Below are 14812 nucleotides of genomic sequence, written 5' to 3'. Positions count from 1 at the left end.
AGTGTACAATAAATCTATCGTACACTTATGCTTACAAGACCTTTTATAAAAATAAAAAAAAAAAAAAATTATAAAAAGTACGTAGTACTCCGCAATTTTTATATTTTGTTGGGCCTTTAAGGCTGCAATATCTGTTTTGTAGTTTGAATGCGCCACACGGCCCACACGCAAGACGAGTTGCCCATACTTCAAGGATAATAAACGCATAAAGCCCATAGATCGTGAATTAATCATCATGTATTTGATTTTGTTATTGGTTTAAAAATAAAAAAAGTTGGTAGGCGGTGGATTAATTTCCTAATTGTAAACAAATTATATTTGTATTTCCTAATTTAAAACGTATTTACTATTTAGTCTTCTTTCAACGATTATAAATACAGTAGGTAATACAATTACATAACCCATTAGGCCATTACGCTTCAATTTCACAAAAAGTTTTGTCAAGTTTTAAGGATGGAGATGGAGATGGAGAGGCAAGAGGATTTATTTGGGGAATCTTATGTTAAGAATGTAAGATTATTCAAGTGCGGTGAAGAAGAAGAATTGTTCTTTCTAAAATTACAGAACACCTTCCACTCGGGTCAACCCGGAACCCTAACCGAGTCAATCCAACAAGTGAACTATAGCTTTATTCAGATTGACTTGAAGCCGTCCCTTGTGTTTTACGATGACGTAGACAAAAGCATAGTAGATCTTATGGCTTCGAAAATTGTTGATTCTGATTCCCCAATACAATTTGCATTCCATGTGGCTCAAGATTTAGCCCGAGAATTGTGTTGTTATTTGAGGAGTTGTTACCGTTGTGATCAAGTTAAGTCGACAAAGGAATGGTCTTTGGTACTTGTTGCGGATGTATGCGTGACCAGTGCTACTTTGGATTATTTAAACGCCAAGGAAAAACAGATCTTGTTACCTAAGATGTTCAGTGTGTTGTGTTTTATTCAAGCATTACACATGTTTGAAAGATAATAATGTAGTCAATGTACATAATAAGTAGTACTCTCTGTTTAAAGTCTATATTTTTTGGGAGGAGTGTACATAATAACAAGTACTTTGTATGTTTAAAGTCAATATTAGTTTTACTTGAAGTTGATCATTATGTTGAGAGAACCAATCCTACCTTCAAAGCAAATATTAAAAGAGCTGCATGCACTAGCACTAGCACTAGCACTAATGATGTAGACAAAATTTGATATCCATTAAATCAAAGGGAACCAATAAGCCAGTACACCCAAAATCTTTCTTATCAAATTGAGTTAGTTGAAATCTTCAATCAACAACTAAACTGCATAATTAAATAACGAGAAGGATCATTTTGTTTCAAACGATTCTAACCATCAAGGCTAACACTCACTTTCTCTAGCAATAATCACACAAATTTTATGTAATGCTAAAAGCTAAGCCAGATATTAAATAAAAAGAATACATATTCATCTGGGCTCATGGGGGAAAAAAACATCACCTACTCAATGATGCATCTATATACATACAGGGAAAACAAAACTATAAATGAAAACCCGCCAACCAAACACCTCCTCCAATAAAAGTAAAAATAAATTCTCAAAGTCCTTTGTGAATTTTCAAAGCAATTGACGAAGCCGTTCATTTTCTTTCTTCAAATCCTGGATTTCTTCTGTAAGTGAATCTAGTTTATTCACAACTGTATTCATAAAACCTGAAACTTCCGTCTGTACAACAATATGAAACAGCAAACATGTGAGGAAATGCACCAGTGCACCACAATATAGATAGAAAGGTACAAAGCAAGGAAGATAAAGCAATACCTCTTGCATATGAAATTGCCTTAGAATTTCGATATGAAGGTTCCTCACGTCTTCATGTATTGACTTCTGGAAGGATGACAGAGTTTCTTGAAGGGTATGTTGAAATAGTTGAAGGGTGAAGTTAGTGGATCCTGGCTGCAGGTCTGCTTGAGGTGTTCTCTGATGTAAATTTGGTGCTCCCTAAGCCAAAGAAAAAACAACTACTTTACTCTTTGTGTTTGGTAAGCATCATCAGTAAGTATTAGCAAAAAGTTCAGGAATGCTTCTCGAAATCAAATCACATAACTAATCAGTCTACTCATCTATGTTTATACGTACATTAATAGTTGGAAGCAACCCAGGTTCAGCGGCATATGTTGTATCAGATCTGGCCAACAGACTATTCTGAAGTTCTTCCCGTGTTTCAACTCCTGTTTTCTTTGTTTTAGGTGAACCGACTGAAGCAGAAACACCATCGTTGAAAGATGCAGAACTGCCTATCCTCTCAGCATAGGTGGTAAATCTTCGAGACGGATTCAAAGAAAATGGTCCAACAGCTTCAGGATTTGCCTGGGATTTTGAACCATGATTCGAGAGAGCACTAAAGGGGACATGTCCAAAAGCTCCAGGGGAACTTTCTTGAACAGATGATATGTCTCTTGGTCGCAAGCTTGAGATAAGACTTGCGTTTGTTGAGTAACTCATGGCTGACTGGCTTGCAGATGGATCTTGCAATCCAGTGTATATTGAAGTGGAAGTACTGTTAGAAGTTGACATACTGAAACGCGATGTCAGAGATCCCAGCTGACGATGATGGGCAATTTTATCTGATAGTCTCTCACCACCCCAAGCTTCTGGAGGAGTAATAGATGAAGAATCGTCACTTCGGGAAGATGCACTGGGAGTGGAACCAGGAAGGGATGAATGGGTGTCATCCTAAGAAAATGCAAATGCAGCAAAATTAAAACCTAAAATAGAACAAGAATTTAATCTTCTACTAAAACATTCAACAACCAACTGAACTTATCATTCAGAGAGATGCTGTTGCATGAGCTAAGGACACAACTGAGAGAATTTGTCTGCATGTTACAAATCTTACTATGAAACACACAAAAAATCTGAAATTTTCAATAGAGGACAGACAGGCCTTCACTACTTCTGCAAGAAAATAGCACCACACAAGATTTATTTTCGTTTTAGCAAGTCTTAGGAAATATAGAGTTGTTGCAATTCTCTTAATTCATGAGCTAGTGTATAATCTGTACGCAGTGGGCCAGTGGCGGTTCCAGGAATTTAGAGACGGGGGTATGAAAAGAAAAAAAAAACCAAGAATTTTTTGCGCCATAATATGCAAATTGTTATTTCGTCCTCTATTTTATGTACTCACTCTTCTATTTCATATCGACTAGAGGTCTAGAGTTGTAAAAAGAGATTGCAAGCTGTTTATTGTGAATTAATCCATTTTTTAGATTAACTCGCTAAATTGTTAGATTAAACATTTAATATTGAATGATTATTACCCTTTACAAACAACTTTTTAAGTTAATTAATATGCATTTTCTAAAAATGCTACGAAATAAACATGTCCTAGAAAACAAAATTCCTCCATACAGTGGAGTTTTTTTTTTCCTTTGAAGTAAAACTTGTCCCCAAAAAATAAAATATAGCAAGCCATATCGCCTATATGGACCACCATACCATTTGGAGCAGGAATAGAGAAAAAAGAAAATAAATAGAGAAAAATGCAATTATAGATAAATGCTTGTAACAGGACTTGAACACTGAATCATTGTTCCCACGCACTCCAGAATCCACTTCCGCAACCAATGAGTCATGCATCACTGTTTTGCAATGATTATTCTATATTGTACTACTTCACTGTATTTTCAGAGGGGGGGGGGGGGGGGTTCCCTGTTGTGGATTCCAGGGAATGGGGTCTTCCCTTAAGAAATAGCAAACGTGTAGCCTATCATTGTGGTCTTTGCGGGTAATTAAGTATCAAAATTGAGTTCCCACAAAAAAACAACTTTTTTAGATGAGAGATTAAATAGACTTGAAAAATATAAAAAAGGAATACAATTCATCCCTGTTGCAGGTTTCAATAAAAAAAAAGGACACAATAATTGTGAAAGAGAAATAGAGAACAGACCAAGCCTGCTGTTATTTCAGAAACCAGAAAGACACAATGTGGTGAGTTACTTGCAAGTTACAATGCAATTTATAACAGTTCATGAGGGTTAAACAAGGGCTATAGTAGTAATATCAGTACTTAGTGCCCCAACAATAACTAAAATTTTGGAATTGGTTAAGTCATTATAGGTAATTATTATCTATGTATCGCCAGGGGGTTTAATTTCCTTTTAGTTGTAAGCAATCTAATAACCAGCTTCAAGATAAGTGACTTACAAGACCCAAAAAACATTTTGAATAATAACTAGTGTGCAACTCATACTACGACGCTTTATAGTTACTGTTAAGCATAAAGATGTATTTGTTCACTCAAAAATCTCACAACAGTTACCAGTAGTATCCTGAAAAAAGTGCCTCAACACTTCAAAGTTCAAATTTTCAAATGCCCTAAGATCACAATCTGATAACGATCGCTTTTTAAACCTCTTTAAGAGCAACAAAACAACGTTCGTACGACATTACAAATACCATCACATGCAAATTCCTACAATCAGAGAAGATGGAGTATTCCAAACCTGTTTAGAAGCTGGGCCAGGTTTCCAGTCAAAAATTGGGTGTATATCATTGACACCTTCCGGAAGTGTGAATTTCCGACTGGAAAACAGTGAAGAGATTTTTTTATCACCGGGTTGATCTTTTCTGGATCCTTCAGGCTCATTCCATAGTTTATCAAGTGCGGGCGTAATCGGCTGGACATCCACAAGTGGGGAGAAAACATCCATGTCATCCTTAAAGTTATAATTCCGAGTATGTAGTCTTGGCAATACTCCACCTGTCTTCAATGAGCTTCTGTGAGGTGTTTCCTCTGATGAAGACAAAGTGTTTGTAAATGTTGTAGCGAAGGCTGATTCCACTGCAGAGCTTGAACGTCGAGGACCAGACAAAGTTGTTGATAGTGAAACACTGGATAATGTTGCTGAAGGAAGTGGGTCAGGCATTAAAATTGAGTCCTCAACAGACCCTCCTAAAAGAGCTACGTCTGCCGTACAATTTTTCTCATTGACATCAATAGGTTTTGATCTTTGCCAACACAAACTCGTGACTGCCTGATAATTAATTCCAAATAAATCATTAGAAAATTTACCAAAATAATTAAACTTCTTTCCTTATCTGAACTTATAAACCCCTGTCTGAACAATGAACACACTTAAACTTCTCTGAACTAAATTTATATGGTCAAATGAACTTGTTATGGGCTCTAAACTTCATGTTTCCCGGAAAAAAATTTAAGTTAAAAGAACAAGGGATTAGTTATTTTACTCAAAATCTCATACCGTATACTTCGTATATAAAATTCAGATCTTCCCTCATAAGGAATTCCTGAATGAAAAATAGAGTGACCTCCAAAAGAAATTAAAATATTCAGATCAAAAGAGTAATATCCATACGTACATAGATTTATTCTCAGATTTTGTTGCAAAGTTAAATATTATAGGACTCTACGTCTACGAATTTCCATAAGAAAATCATCCATGTTTAAGTGCAACTATGTCTATGACCACATATATTCCCATCACTTACATAAATTTCAACCAAAGGTCAATAGTTACAACTTACAACTTACTTCCTCCAACCTTAAATGTTTGCCCCATTGCTATTTTTTGGGTTAAACTTTAAAAAGTTAGACCATGAATTCCCATTAATCTATAAGAAATAATAGTCATGTGGGGTCTTGTTAGATTTGATTCAATTTATATTTTTAGAATATCAACTTTTTAGATTTTTTTACACATGTAGAATTGTAGGTAATTCCGCTTTAAGTCGCGTCTTGGAGACTGTGAAAAGTCAAATGGAGCAAACAGATGTAAAGTGAAGGTGAAAACATAAAAGAGTATTAACAGCTGATTTCACAACAACAGATGTAAAGAGAATAAGAAATCACAATCAGTTCAATCAATAGTGGACTTAAATAGGTCTCCTGAAAAGCGGGAGCACATCTCTCCAAGGATTGAAATTAAATAGGTCACGTATGGATGCTTGTGTAGATACTAGATAAAGTGCCTGTCAGATAAAACTGCTAGTTTTCTCAAGCTAAGGTGAACGTCTTGGCTAACTTAAGAGTTTACCCTCCATTCACTCTTCTTAGCATTTCATTAGTTTCCAAATCATCAATCTACATTTTCTTTTATCCTATCCCAACCAATACTATACCATTCACTGTGCCTAACAGCACACTTTTATTTAAAATCTTCACTTAATTTCTTTTCCTTGTGACCGAACTGGAAGAAATTAAGAGATGGGGACAAACAATGCAGCATTATCTATAAATCACAGCTAGGCACAAAGATGCACTTGCACCGGTATGACATGTGGCATGGACAGAGGGAATCAGACATATAAATGTACAGAACCCGTGATATTTTGCTCATAATCAATTCATATTCACGCTATCTTTTAAGATTGGAGAGTCTTTTTCAACAAATTCCTAGTCCATAACAAATAACAGCATAGCACACTAATCATCAGACATATTTATTTGAATACTTTGTTTGACAAGAAGTATCGAAGCATAAAATAACAAAAACACAGCTATTAAAAGCAGTATATAAGAACAGATTCAAATGAAATGTGTCCACATATCTCCAAAGGTATTTTGGTGTCTGATACGTCTGACACCAGAGAATTTTTAAAAATGTCTGCAACTCTGCGCTTCCTAAAGAGCACTTTAGTTTTATTCTTAAAAGATCCATAATGAACTTACTGTTCTTCCTAATTCAGTTTTTTAAAAAAATTAAACCATTTTTGGCTCTCATCATGATTACATTCAGCGGCCAACCCACTCAACGGCATTAGGTGCTAATGAAGGAATACATCCAGCCCCTTTATTTGCTTGCTCTTTGTTCTTGTGTTTCAAAACCCTTGTAATTCCTTCATTCACACTATTATGAACTAGTCAAGTAATGCTTACCCCAGTACTCTATCTCATAGATATTCTTTGCATTGACCACAATTTTACATGGGTTAATAATATAAACCAGTGAGACAATATTTGTTAATGTGGTCAATGATTACATATTTGTTGAAGTCATCAGATATTTTACTAAGCCTCGCTAACTCAGTATGCTCGTTGATTCAAGGTTGTCATGGAGAATAGCATAGCACGAACAAGAGCAAGGTATTAGATTGTATAAAATATTGAACTGCACATTATTTTACACCAAGAATAGATAATAGTAAACCAGTGTAGTTACCTCTGAATGCCCATAAGCACGAAGAACAGTAAAAGGCTGTGGTTTTCCACGAACATCATAGAAAACCACGCGACCGTCGCTTGTTCCAGCAGCCAATATCCAGTCATCCTCTCTGAATGCCAGTGAAGTAAAAGGGGCTTCATAAGCAATGCAAAACGAGGACCTTTTCGTACCTGAATCGAAAGTATACAGCTTTTTATCTAGACCAACAGTAGCAATCATCTGCATTAGAATCAGTAAACAAATTCCATTTTAGCAAATTACTGTCACTGTCCACAAAATTTGGGAAATTTTAGAAGCAACATTTGTGAACATTGAGGCCAGACCTTGTCATTTGAAGGAGAGAAGCTAAGACCAGCAGTAGGTGCAGAATGCTGCTTTAACCAAGAGACCTACAGAAAATACAGAGGGGAAACATGTAAGGATAAGCATTGAATTTGCAGGAATTGTGTACTATATAATGCAAAAAATGGTATAAAAAAAACCCCATCAATCTATAAGTTCTACCCACGCTGGGACGTCAAAAGCATCAACAAGGTGTTTACCTCAATGTCTCAGTTACAACTTTACAAGGCACCAACCTTTTCTAGTAAAAAAGCGCAAAAAGAATGCAGGTGATTATTCTACTGGAAACTAGACAGTCTGAATTTCCTTTAATTGATTTCAAGAAATAGACAACATGTTGGCAAGTATACAAGAATAAGACTTGTAATTTGAAGAATTTGAACCCTCTATGTACTTGGTTAACTACAGTTAAGTGTGTACAGGATTACATCAAATTCTAAAAGCTTTTCATCCATCAGAATGAACCAAAGCAGAAACTATGAAACCAACTAATGTCTAATAATGCTTCAAGCCTCAATTGCTGAAGGTCGGTATGCAGGTTGCAAGCATTTGACAAGAATAAACATTAGGACTTTTTGCAGCCAAATATGTGAACTCTTGGACAATAAAATACGAAATCGATTCTATCAGGTATCTTGGGTATCTTTGGTCATCAAGGAGACCATACAAACTGAAGCCATATAATAATAGTTGTTGACTATCACTCTATCAGTATGAAAACTGGGTCCATTTTGATGAGTGGATTACTGAAAGTATCCCTTCCTTCTACCTAAACTTTTAACCAATAGCATCTTATTAAGAAGTTTAACATTATGCAGAATTTTAAGTACCTAGAGACATTGTCTTCAATATATATCAGCCAACTAATTTAATATCAATTTTTGACCAAATTAGGTTCCGCATCAACAGACTAGACCTGCCACAGTACCACACCCATAAGGCAATTTATATGAAAAAATAGTGCACCTTATGAAAGACTATACAAGAGACCTTGTCTTTAATATATATCAGAGAACTAATTTAATATCAATGTTTGACAAAATTAGGTTCCGCATCAACAGACTAGACCTGCCACAGTACCATAAGGCAATTTGTATGAAAAAATAGTGCACCTTATGAAAGACTATACACATCGACACATCTTCCCAGACTAATATGTGACCCTGATGCGAAGTATTTAAGAGCGGCATAAAAGTAAGAAACACAATATTCTACAGCTAAGGTTCTGGGATTCCAAGAGGCATTCTAGACATAGGAATGCAAATGTAATGTACAGATACTAAAAACAATCTTCAAACTAAACCTCGCATAAACCATATAACCAAAAAGACAAAAGTATCTGGACCATGTTCACAAAGGGTTCACACAAATCAGGTTTCTGTGGTTTCAAAAAAGATTCAATGCAACCCAAAAAGTTTCACTGAAGAGGATCAAGCTAGCATTAATGATATCATGTATTCCTCGTGGCACAAAAGTCATCACAGTACACACCTTTGGACTTCTACCGGTTGTATCCCACAAATGCACGGAGCCATCATCACCAGCTGTAGCCAAGAGATGCCGGCTAACTCGAGAATAATCAAGTACTCTCAACATCTGGTCTTAACATCCAATACATGAGCATTTAGCATAGCCAAAACAGAAGGAAGTTTAACTCTTGACAAGATGTAGAAACAAGGAACCAACCTGTCCGTGAGGATCTTTCAGTTCAGCAGCTCTTGCACCAGAGGCAAGATTGTGGACCAAAAGATCCCCATTAGTACTAATGGAGGCCAAGTGCTCATCTTTGCAATTATAGATTGCACTTGATATTGACCCAGTATGACCTTTCAACCATTTGATACAACGCTTTCTCTGTAGATCCCATATTCTAACAACTTGACCACTTCCCCCAGAACACAAGTATCTAGAGGTTTTGTTGCTGAAGCTTATGGATGATATAGCCTCCTGTGATATATCAGAAAATACAGAATAAATTAAGGATACAGACAAGATAACCATCTTTCCATTAGAAGCAGAAACACACCCAAAAAATACAAAAGGGTTCTCTCTCATATACTAATTGTGATGCTGTCAGGGATGCAATATAGAGAACTGGATCCAGAAATTCAGCTAATCCTAATGAAGAATCACAAATACAATCCACATAACATTCTCTTTTAACAAAAGCCAGCCTGCAGTCAGATACATAATCACAAAAATGGTCTTGAATCGAAAACAATCCATATAACATCCAGTGACTGTAGGAGTTAACTTTAATACAACAATATTTCAAAGAGCAAAGCTAATATTCAATAACAAGAGTTACGAGAAAAACTTAGGGAAAAAAACAAATTTGTCCTTTAATCTCTCACTTAATGGTTATATGTTTCAAGTATTTCAACTAGAATAAAGTAAAGATATCACAAATGGGAAAGAAGAGTAAAGGCAAGGGTTATTTTTAGCATGTTCTAAATTTTAAAAGGCGTGAGGCGCACCAAGGCGCAAAAGTCCATGGAGCCTAGGTGCAAGGCGCACCATTTATTTTATTTTTTTGTGGTACTCCGTATTTACTTTCTGTAAACAAATCAAAATAGTGTTAGTTCCAGTCATATTAAAGGACCTTTTGAGAAGGGGGGACAAAAGCAGAAAAGTGGGGGGCGACTGTGGAAGGTTTCACGTGACTTTTTAGTCACCGACTCTTCATTTGGATTATCAGAAGAAGTGGGACACACCTTATGTAAAACAGTCTTTTAAAAAAGGTAGTGTTTACATGACTGCCGTTATCTGACTAAAAAAACACAAGAAAAAAAGGGATATATTTTGGGTTTTCTCTCTCCCCTTCTCATTATAGTAAATCTGATTGTTGGGGAGCCACTAAAGTCACATGGTTTTGGCTTTTTTTAGAAGAAAGTCTTACATGTCAGTAATTGGAGCCTTATACCATAAGGCACGCTTTGTATAACTAAGAGTAAGATTGTGTTACCTGTTTTATTTGGTTAATATAAAAGTAAAAGTAATCAAGTAGCCTCCTTCTCTAACACCTCCTCTCCCCTTGAACCATGCCACTAACCCTCTTGTCTCACAATCTCACTAAGTCACTACTCACTAGCACTATCACCACCATATCTCGCTCTTGCCCCTACCACCATAACAGTCACTCTCTAGACCATCATCAGTTCTAAGCTTTTTCCGTCCAACAACTACTCCTTGCCCCCCCCCCCCTCTTCTCTGTTCAGGTTGGGTGGGTCGTGTAGAGGGCTTAGGTACCATTGACGTGTAGGTTTCATGGTCAACTAGTAGTAAAGTTGGATTTGCACCACAACAGTTCCCCTTATCTACCATGAAGAATTGAAACTTTCAATGATGAAAACACTTGCATTACAGTTACAATCTACATCTGAACATAGGTTTATTGATCACAACTCACACATCCACAGTTTCACACATCATTGGAGATAGGGTGATTGGAGTAACAACAAGAGTGTACAAGTTGGTCTGGATTTTCCTGTACTTCCCATGTTATTTATCCAATAGTGGAGATATGGTAGGACCAGGGTTTGTGAATCAACTACCACACCATTTTGGGGGATTCCTCAAACCCTTGAAAAGAAAGGGAAAACTTAAATAACTGAACCAGACACAATAGAAGGGAGTCTTTCTTTCTCCATCCAATACTTTAAAATAGATAACTCCTAAATTTTTTTTTAGAAACGAATATTTGTCCTTCTTCTCTTCATTGTAGATATAATCCTCTAAGCCTAAGACTACTCTTAAAACAGAGAACAATTTTGAGGGAGCAAGAAAGAGGAAGATCTGAATTATGCAATAACCTACACCCCAAAACTCCAAAGAGAAAATTCTCCAATGCACAAAGACAACATTGTCACTTTTAAATACCAAAGAACTCCTCGAAATACACCAAGCAAAGTAAATAGCACACAGTCAAAAGAGCTTGTTGGTATTTAGATGATCAAAGTCACATCAAAGCGCAGCAACATCAAAAGAAAAGCAATTATAGCACAGTAACATTTAATACAACAGAAGTTGCTCCTGCAATGTATATCCAATCACCCTCGTTTCCTACTCTTTTCCTCTTCAACCCATAACTGTACTTAATAATCTCACCAAATAGAAAACTTGTACAAACTCTTATGTTTTCCTGATTATACCTAGCACTAGATGTACTCCGGGACATAATAACAACAGAAGATGCTCTAACAAAATTTACCCAGTCACCCTCATTTCCTACACTTTTCCTCTTCCATAACTATACTCAATAATCATTCAACTCTTAGATGTTCCCGATCACACCTAGCTCTAGATATACCGGAAACATTATTAGCATTATCGAAAACTTAAATACAACAAAAAAATGTTCCTCCAGTTTGTACCAAATTACCCTCATTTCCTCTTAAACCCAGGATTCTACTAAACAATCTCCCCAAACAAAATTGAAATTTTGAAAAGTAATATCAACCCACTAAAATCGAAATCAAAAGGATAAGTAAAATGTAAGATTACCTCAATATTATCACCAGATTCAGACCCTGAAAGAGGAATAGTCCCCATACTCTGCCCATTTTTACGCCACAATGTAATCTTCTTATCATCTCCAGCACTTGCAACAACCAAATCTGCCCAAACCCAGAAAATCAAATTCAAAATCAAATCAGCTTTTAATTAAAATACTGTAGAAATCAAAATAAAAGGGGAGAACACTAACTGGTATGATTCCACTTGATGGAGTTAACTTGGCAACCGGGCGATGGGGTGTAATTGAGAGAGCAAGGATCGCCGGACTTAACCGACACGTCAAAAAGCTTAACGGTGTCGCCGCCGCTGGCCGCCAACAACACCATTGATGCGCAGTGCGAAACACCGCTCTATATTTTCTCTCTCCTCGCTTTGAATCGAACAGTGTGGTTCTATGCCGGAGGAGCAAAAAGGGGGGAGGCCCTAATGGAGGGATGGTGAACAGTGTCAAAAAGTATGCCAAGTTTTTTCAATTCGATCTTTATGATTTTGAATTTTGAATTGAAATTGAAAATAGTGAGTGAATGAGTGAGTGCGTAACCTTTTGCTTGAGATGTTTGGGAGGCATATTTACCAATTAGTGTTATATAACTCTCTCTAGTATAGTACACGTGTGATACACGATTTATAATTTAAATATAAATATAAATATAAATATAAACTAGTTTTTGAGCCCCCTTTTAAGAATGGGCAATTAGTTGTTGTTTACGTGTTTTAAAGTTTTAACTTTTTTTTGATAGAATAAAGTTTTAACTGTTTTGAGGGTTTGTGATGTTAGGGGGAATATATGATTAGATAGAGAGTAAAATTTGAAGGTTGAAATAATATATAAAAATTAAATTAAATGGTGAATTAATATTGAGTGTTAAAAAAGTAGATGAAGTGTAAAAAATTGAATGAATATTATTAAATGGTAAATTGATGTTGAATGAAGAAGATGAAGTGGAAGATGCATTAAAATTGTAAAATATAGCAAACAACAAAATAAACAATTGAAAGAACAAATAATGAGTGAAAGAAAAGAATGCCACATGTCATCTAAACATCTATGGTGTTGTTTTTTAAATACTAGGTATAGATAGATAGATTTATACGGAGTATGAAATCATGTATAGACGTATAGTAAAGTAGAGCTTATAAATGTACTACATATTAAAATTGAGGATGGATAAATTTGTTATTTCTCATTCAATGTCGTGTTATTATTAAAACAAATAAGGGTACAAAGATAAAATTATTTTCATTCTCATTCACCACTTGTGTCAAACATAAAGTTATCTCATCCACCATTCACTTAGATAGTAATACTCACTTAATACTCGCACGTTTTCCTCATCTACCTCGTTACCCGGTCATTTAACACCTACCTACACCATTTATTATACTTTATTCAGTTAGAGGTGACTTTAAAGCGGGGTGGGGCATGCAAACCTGTACGGCCGTACCCGCCTACAATTCCCATCCTCATCCCCAGCGTCCACGATAGGAATGATACCCACCCCTCCCAATTAATCCTCGTTTCGAGAGATAAAAAATAAAATTCATCCTCGCTTCATCACCCCCCATGTATCCACATCCGCCTCAAACCCACCCCTAGACTCGACTTTTATTTTTTGGCAATAGATTTTTGAATTTTAAAACATTATTCTAGAGTCTTTGACAATTCGTTTTCTGATTAGAATAATTGAGTAAATAAAATAAAACATTATAATATGTACTCCTAAGGTAGTAGTATTTTTTTCTTCTATATATTCATAATCAATTATACGTAGGATTAGCGACGCAGACGGGTCTAATCTAAAATCTATCATCGCCCCGTCACCCTGCAACAAATACATTTTTTAACCCCATCACCCACCAAGTTTTCCTCCACCCCCCACCAACTTAGGGAGGATGCACATGGACATCCCCCCAAAACACATGCCCTACTGACAATCTGACATCCATATATTCGATAGATTAGCCTGCACATCTCTACTTGCCTACAACTCTCATCCTTATCCCCTCCATGCTCCATCCACGATAGGAATGATACTCACTCCTCCCAATCTCCGTTGCGGGAGGTACAAAACAAAATGCATCCCTTCTTCATCACCCACTCCCGTGTATCCACACCCGTCTCAAACCCACTCCTAGACTCAACTTTTTTTTTTTGTAAGACAATTTTAAATTTTAAAACTCTATTCTAGAGTATTTGACAATTTGTTTACCTGATTAGAATAATTAAATAAATAAACAAAACGTTATAATATGTAGGTTTGTAAATTTTGTCTATATTCATAATCAACGTAGTAGCACTTTTAATAAGTGACAGTTATGCATATTGTATTTGGTAAAAAGCAATGTACCATTTGATATTACGATTCTCAGCCCTATATTTGAGAAAAACTATCTGTATACTAATGAGTTGTACGGTTGGAATGACGAAAGGTCTTCGAGAGTCTTCTTCAGATGCCGAAGCCAGACAAAGGTTCTAGGCTAAGAATTAGGTTTAGGGTTTATTGATTGCATCCTTTTGGACATACATTTGGGACGTATTTATAGGATGCAAAACCTAAGTAGGTTACGTGGGAAACACGAAGTGTCCATCAGGCCCACTTCTATTAGGTTTAGGATTCAACTCGTACTACAAAGTACAGTTGGACGAACCCTAGAGACTATGGACCGGCCGACCCTTGTGGGCCGTCTTCTGTGGTGTTTCTTTGATATCGTATTTTACTTATGTCCATGTCCGCCTGGGCCTATCATGTAGGGCTCGGGTGTCGGTGTATTATGAGCCGTTTGTATTCCCAAACAAATATTATCCCC

General features: G+C 36.2%; 1 protein-coding gene across 1 annotated transcript; it reads right to left on the bottom strand.

Moving 5' to 3' along the window:
• Nucleotides 1-1179: 1179 nt before the first annotated feature.
• LOC110798938 (protein NEDD1) lies at nt 1180-12615 on the bottom strand. The gene is made up of 10 exons (XM_056839930.1): nt 12195-12615; nt 11993-12105; nt 9176-9436; nt 8981-9085; nt 7471-7536; nt 7145-7366; nt 4469-4999; nt 2103-2699; nt 1785-1964; nt 1180-1688 (listed from the first exon to the last, which is right to left on the bottom strand). Exons 1-10 carry the CDS (start codon nt 12328-12330, stop codon nt 1581-1583), a joined length of 2319 nt encoding a protein of 772 aa, XP_056695908.1. The 5' UTR covers nt 12331-12615; the 3' UTR covers nt 1180-1580.
• Between the last annotated feature and the right edge of the window lie 2197 nt (nt 12616-14812).

The sequence above is a fragment of the Spinacia oleracea genome, chromosome 3, assembly GCF_020520425.1.
Source record: "Spinacia oleracea cultivar Varoflay chromosome 3, BTI_SOV_V1, whole genome shotgun sequence".
In the NCBI taxonomy this organism is placed as follows: Eukaryota; Viridiplantae; Streptophyta; class Magnoliopsida; order Caryophyllales; family Amaranthaceae; genus Spinacia; species Spinacia oleracea.
Note: the sequence above shows the minus strand (reverse complement) of the source record. Positions and strands in the feature narration are given on the sequence as shown.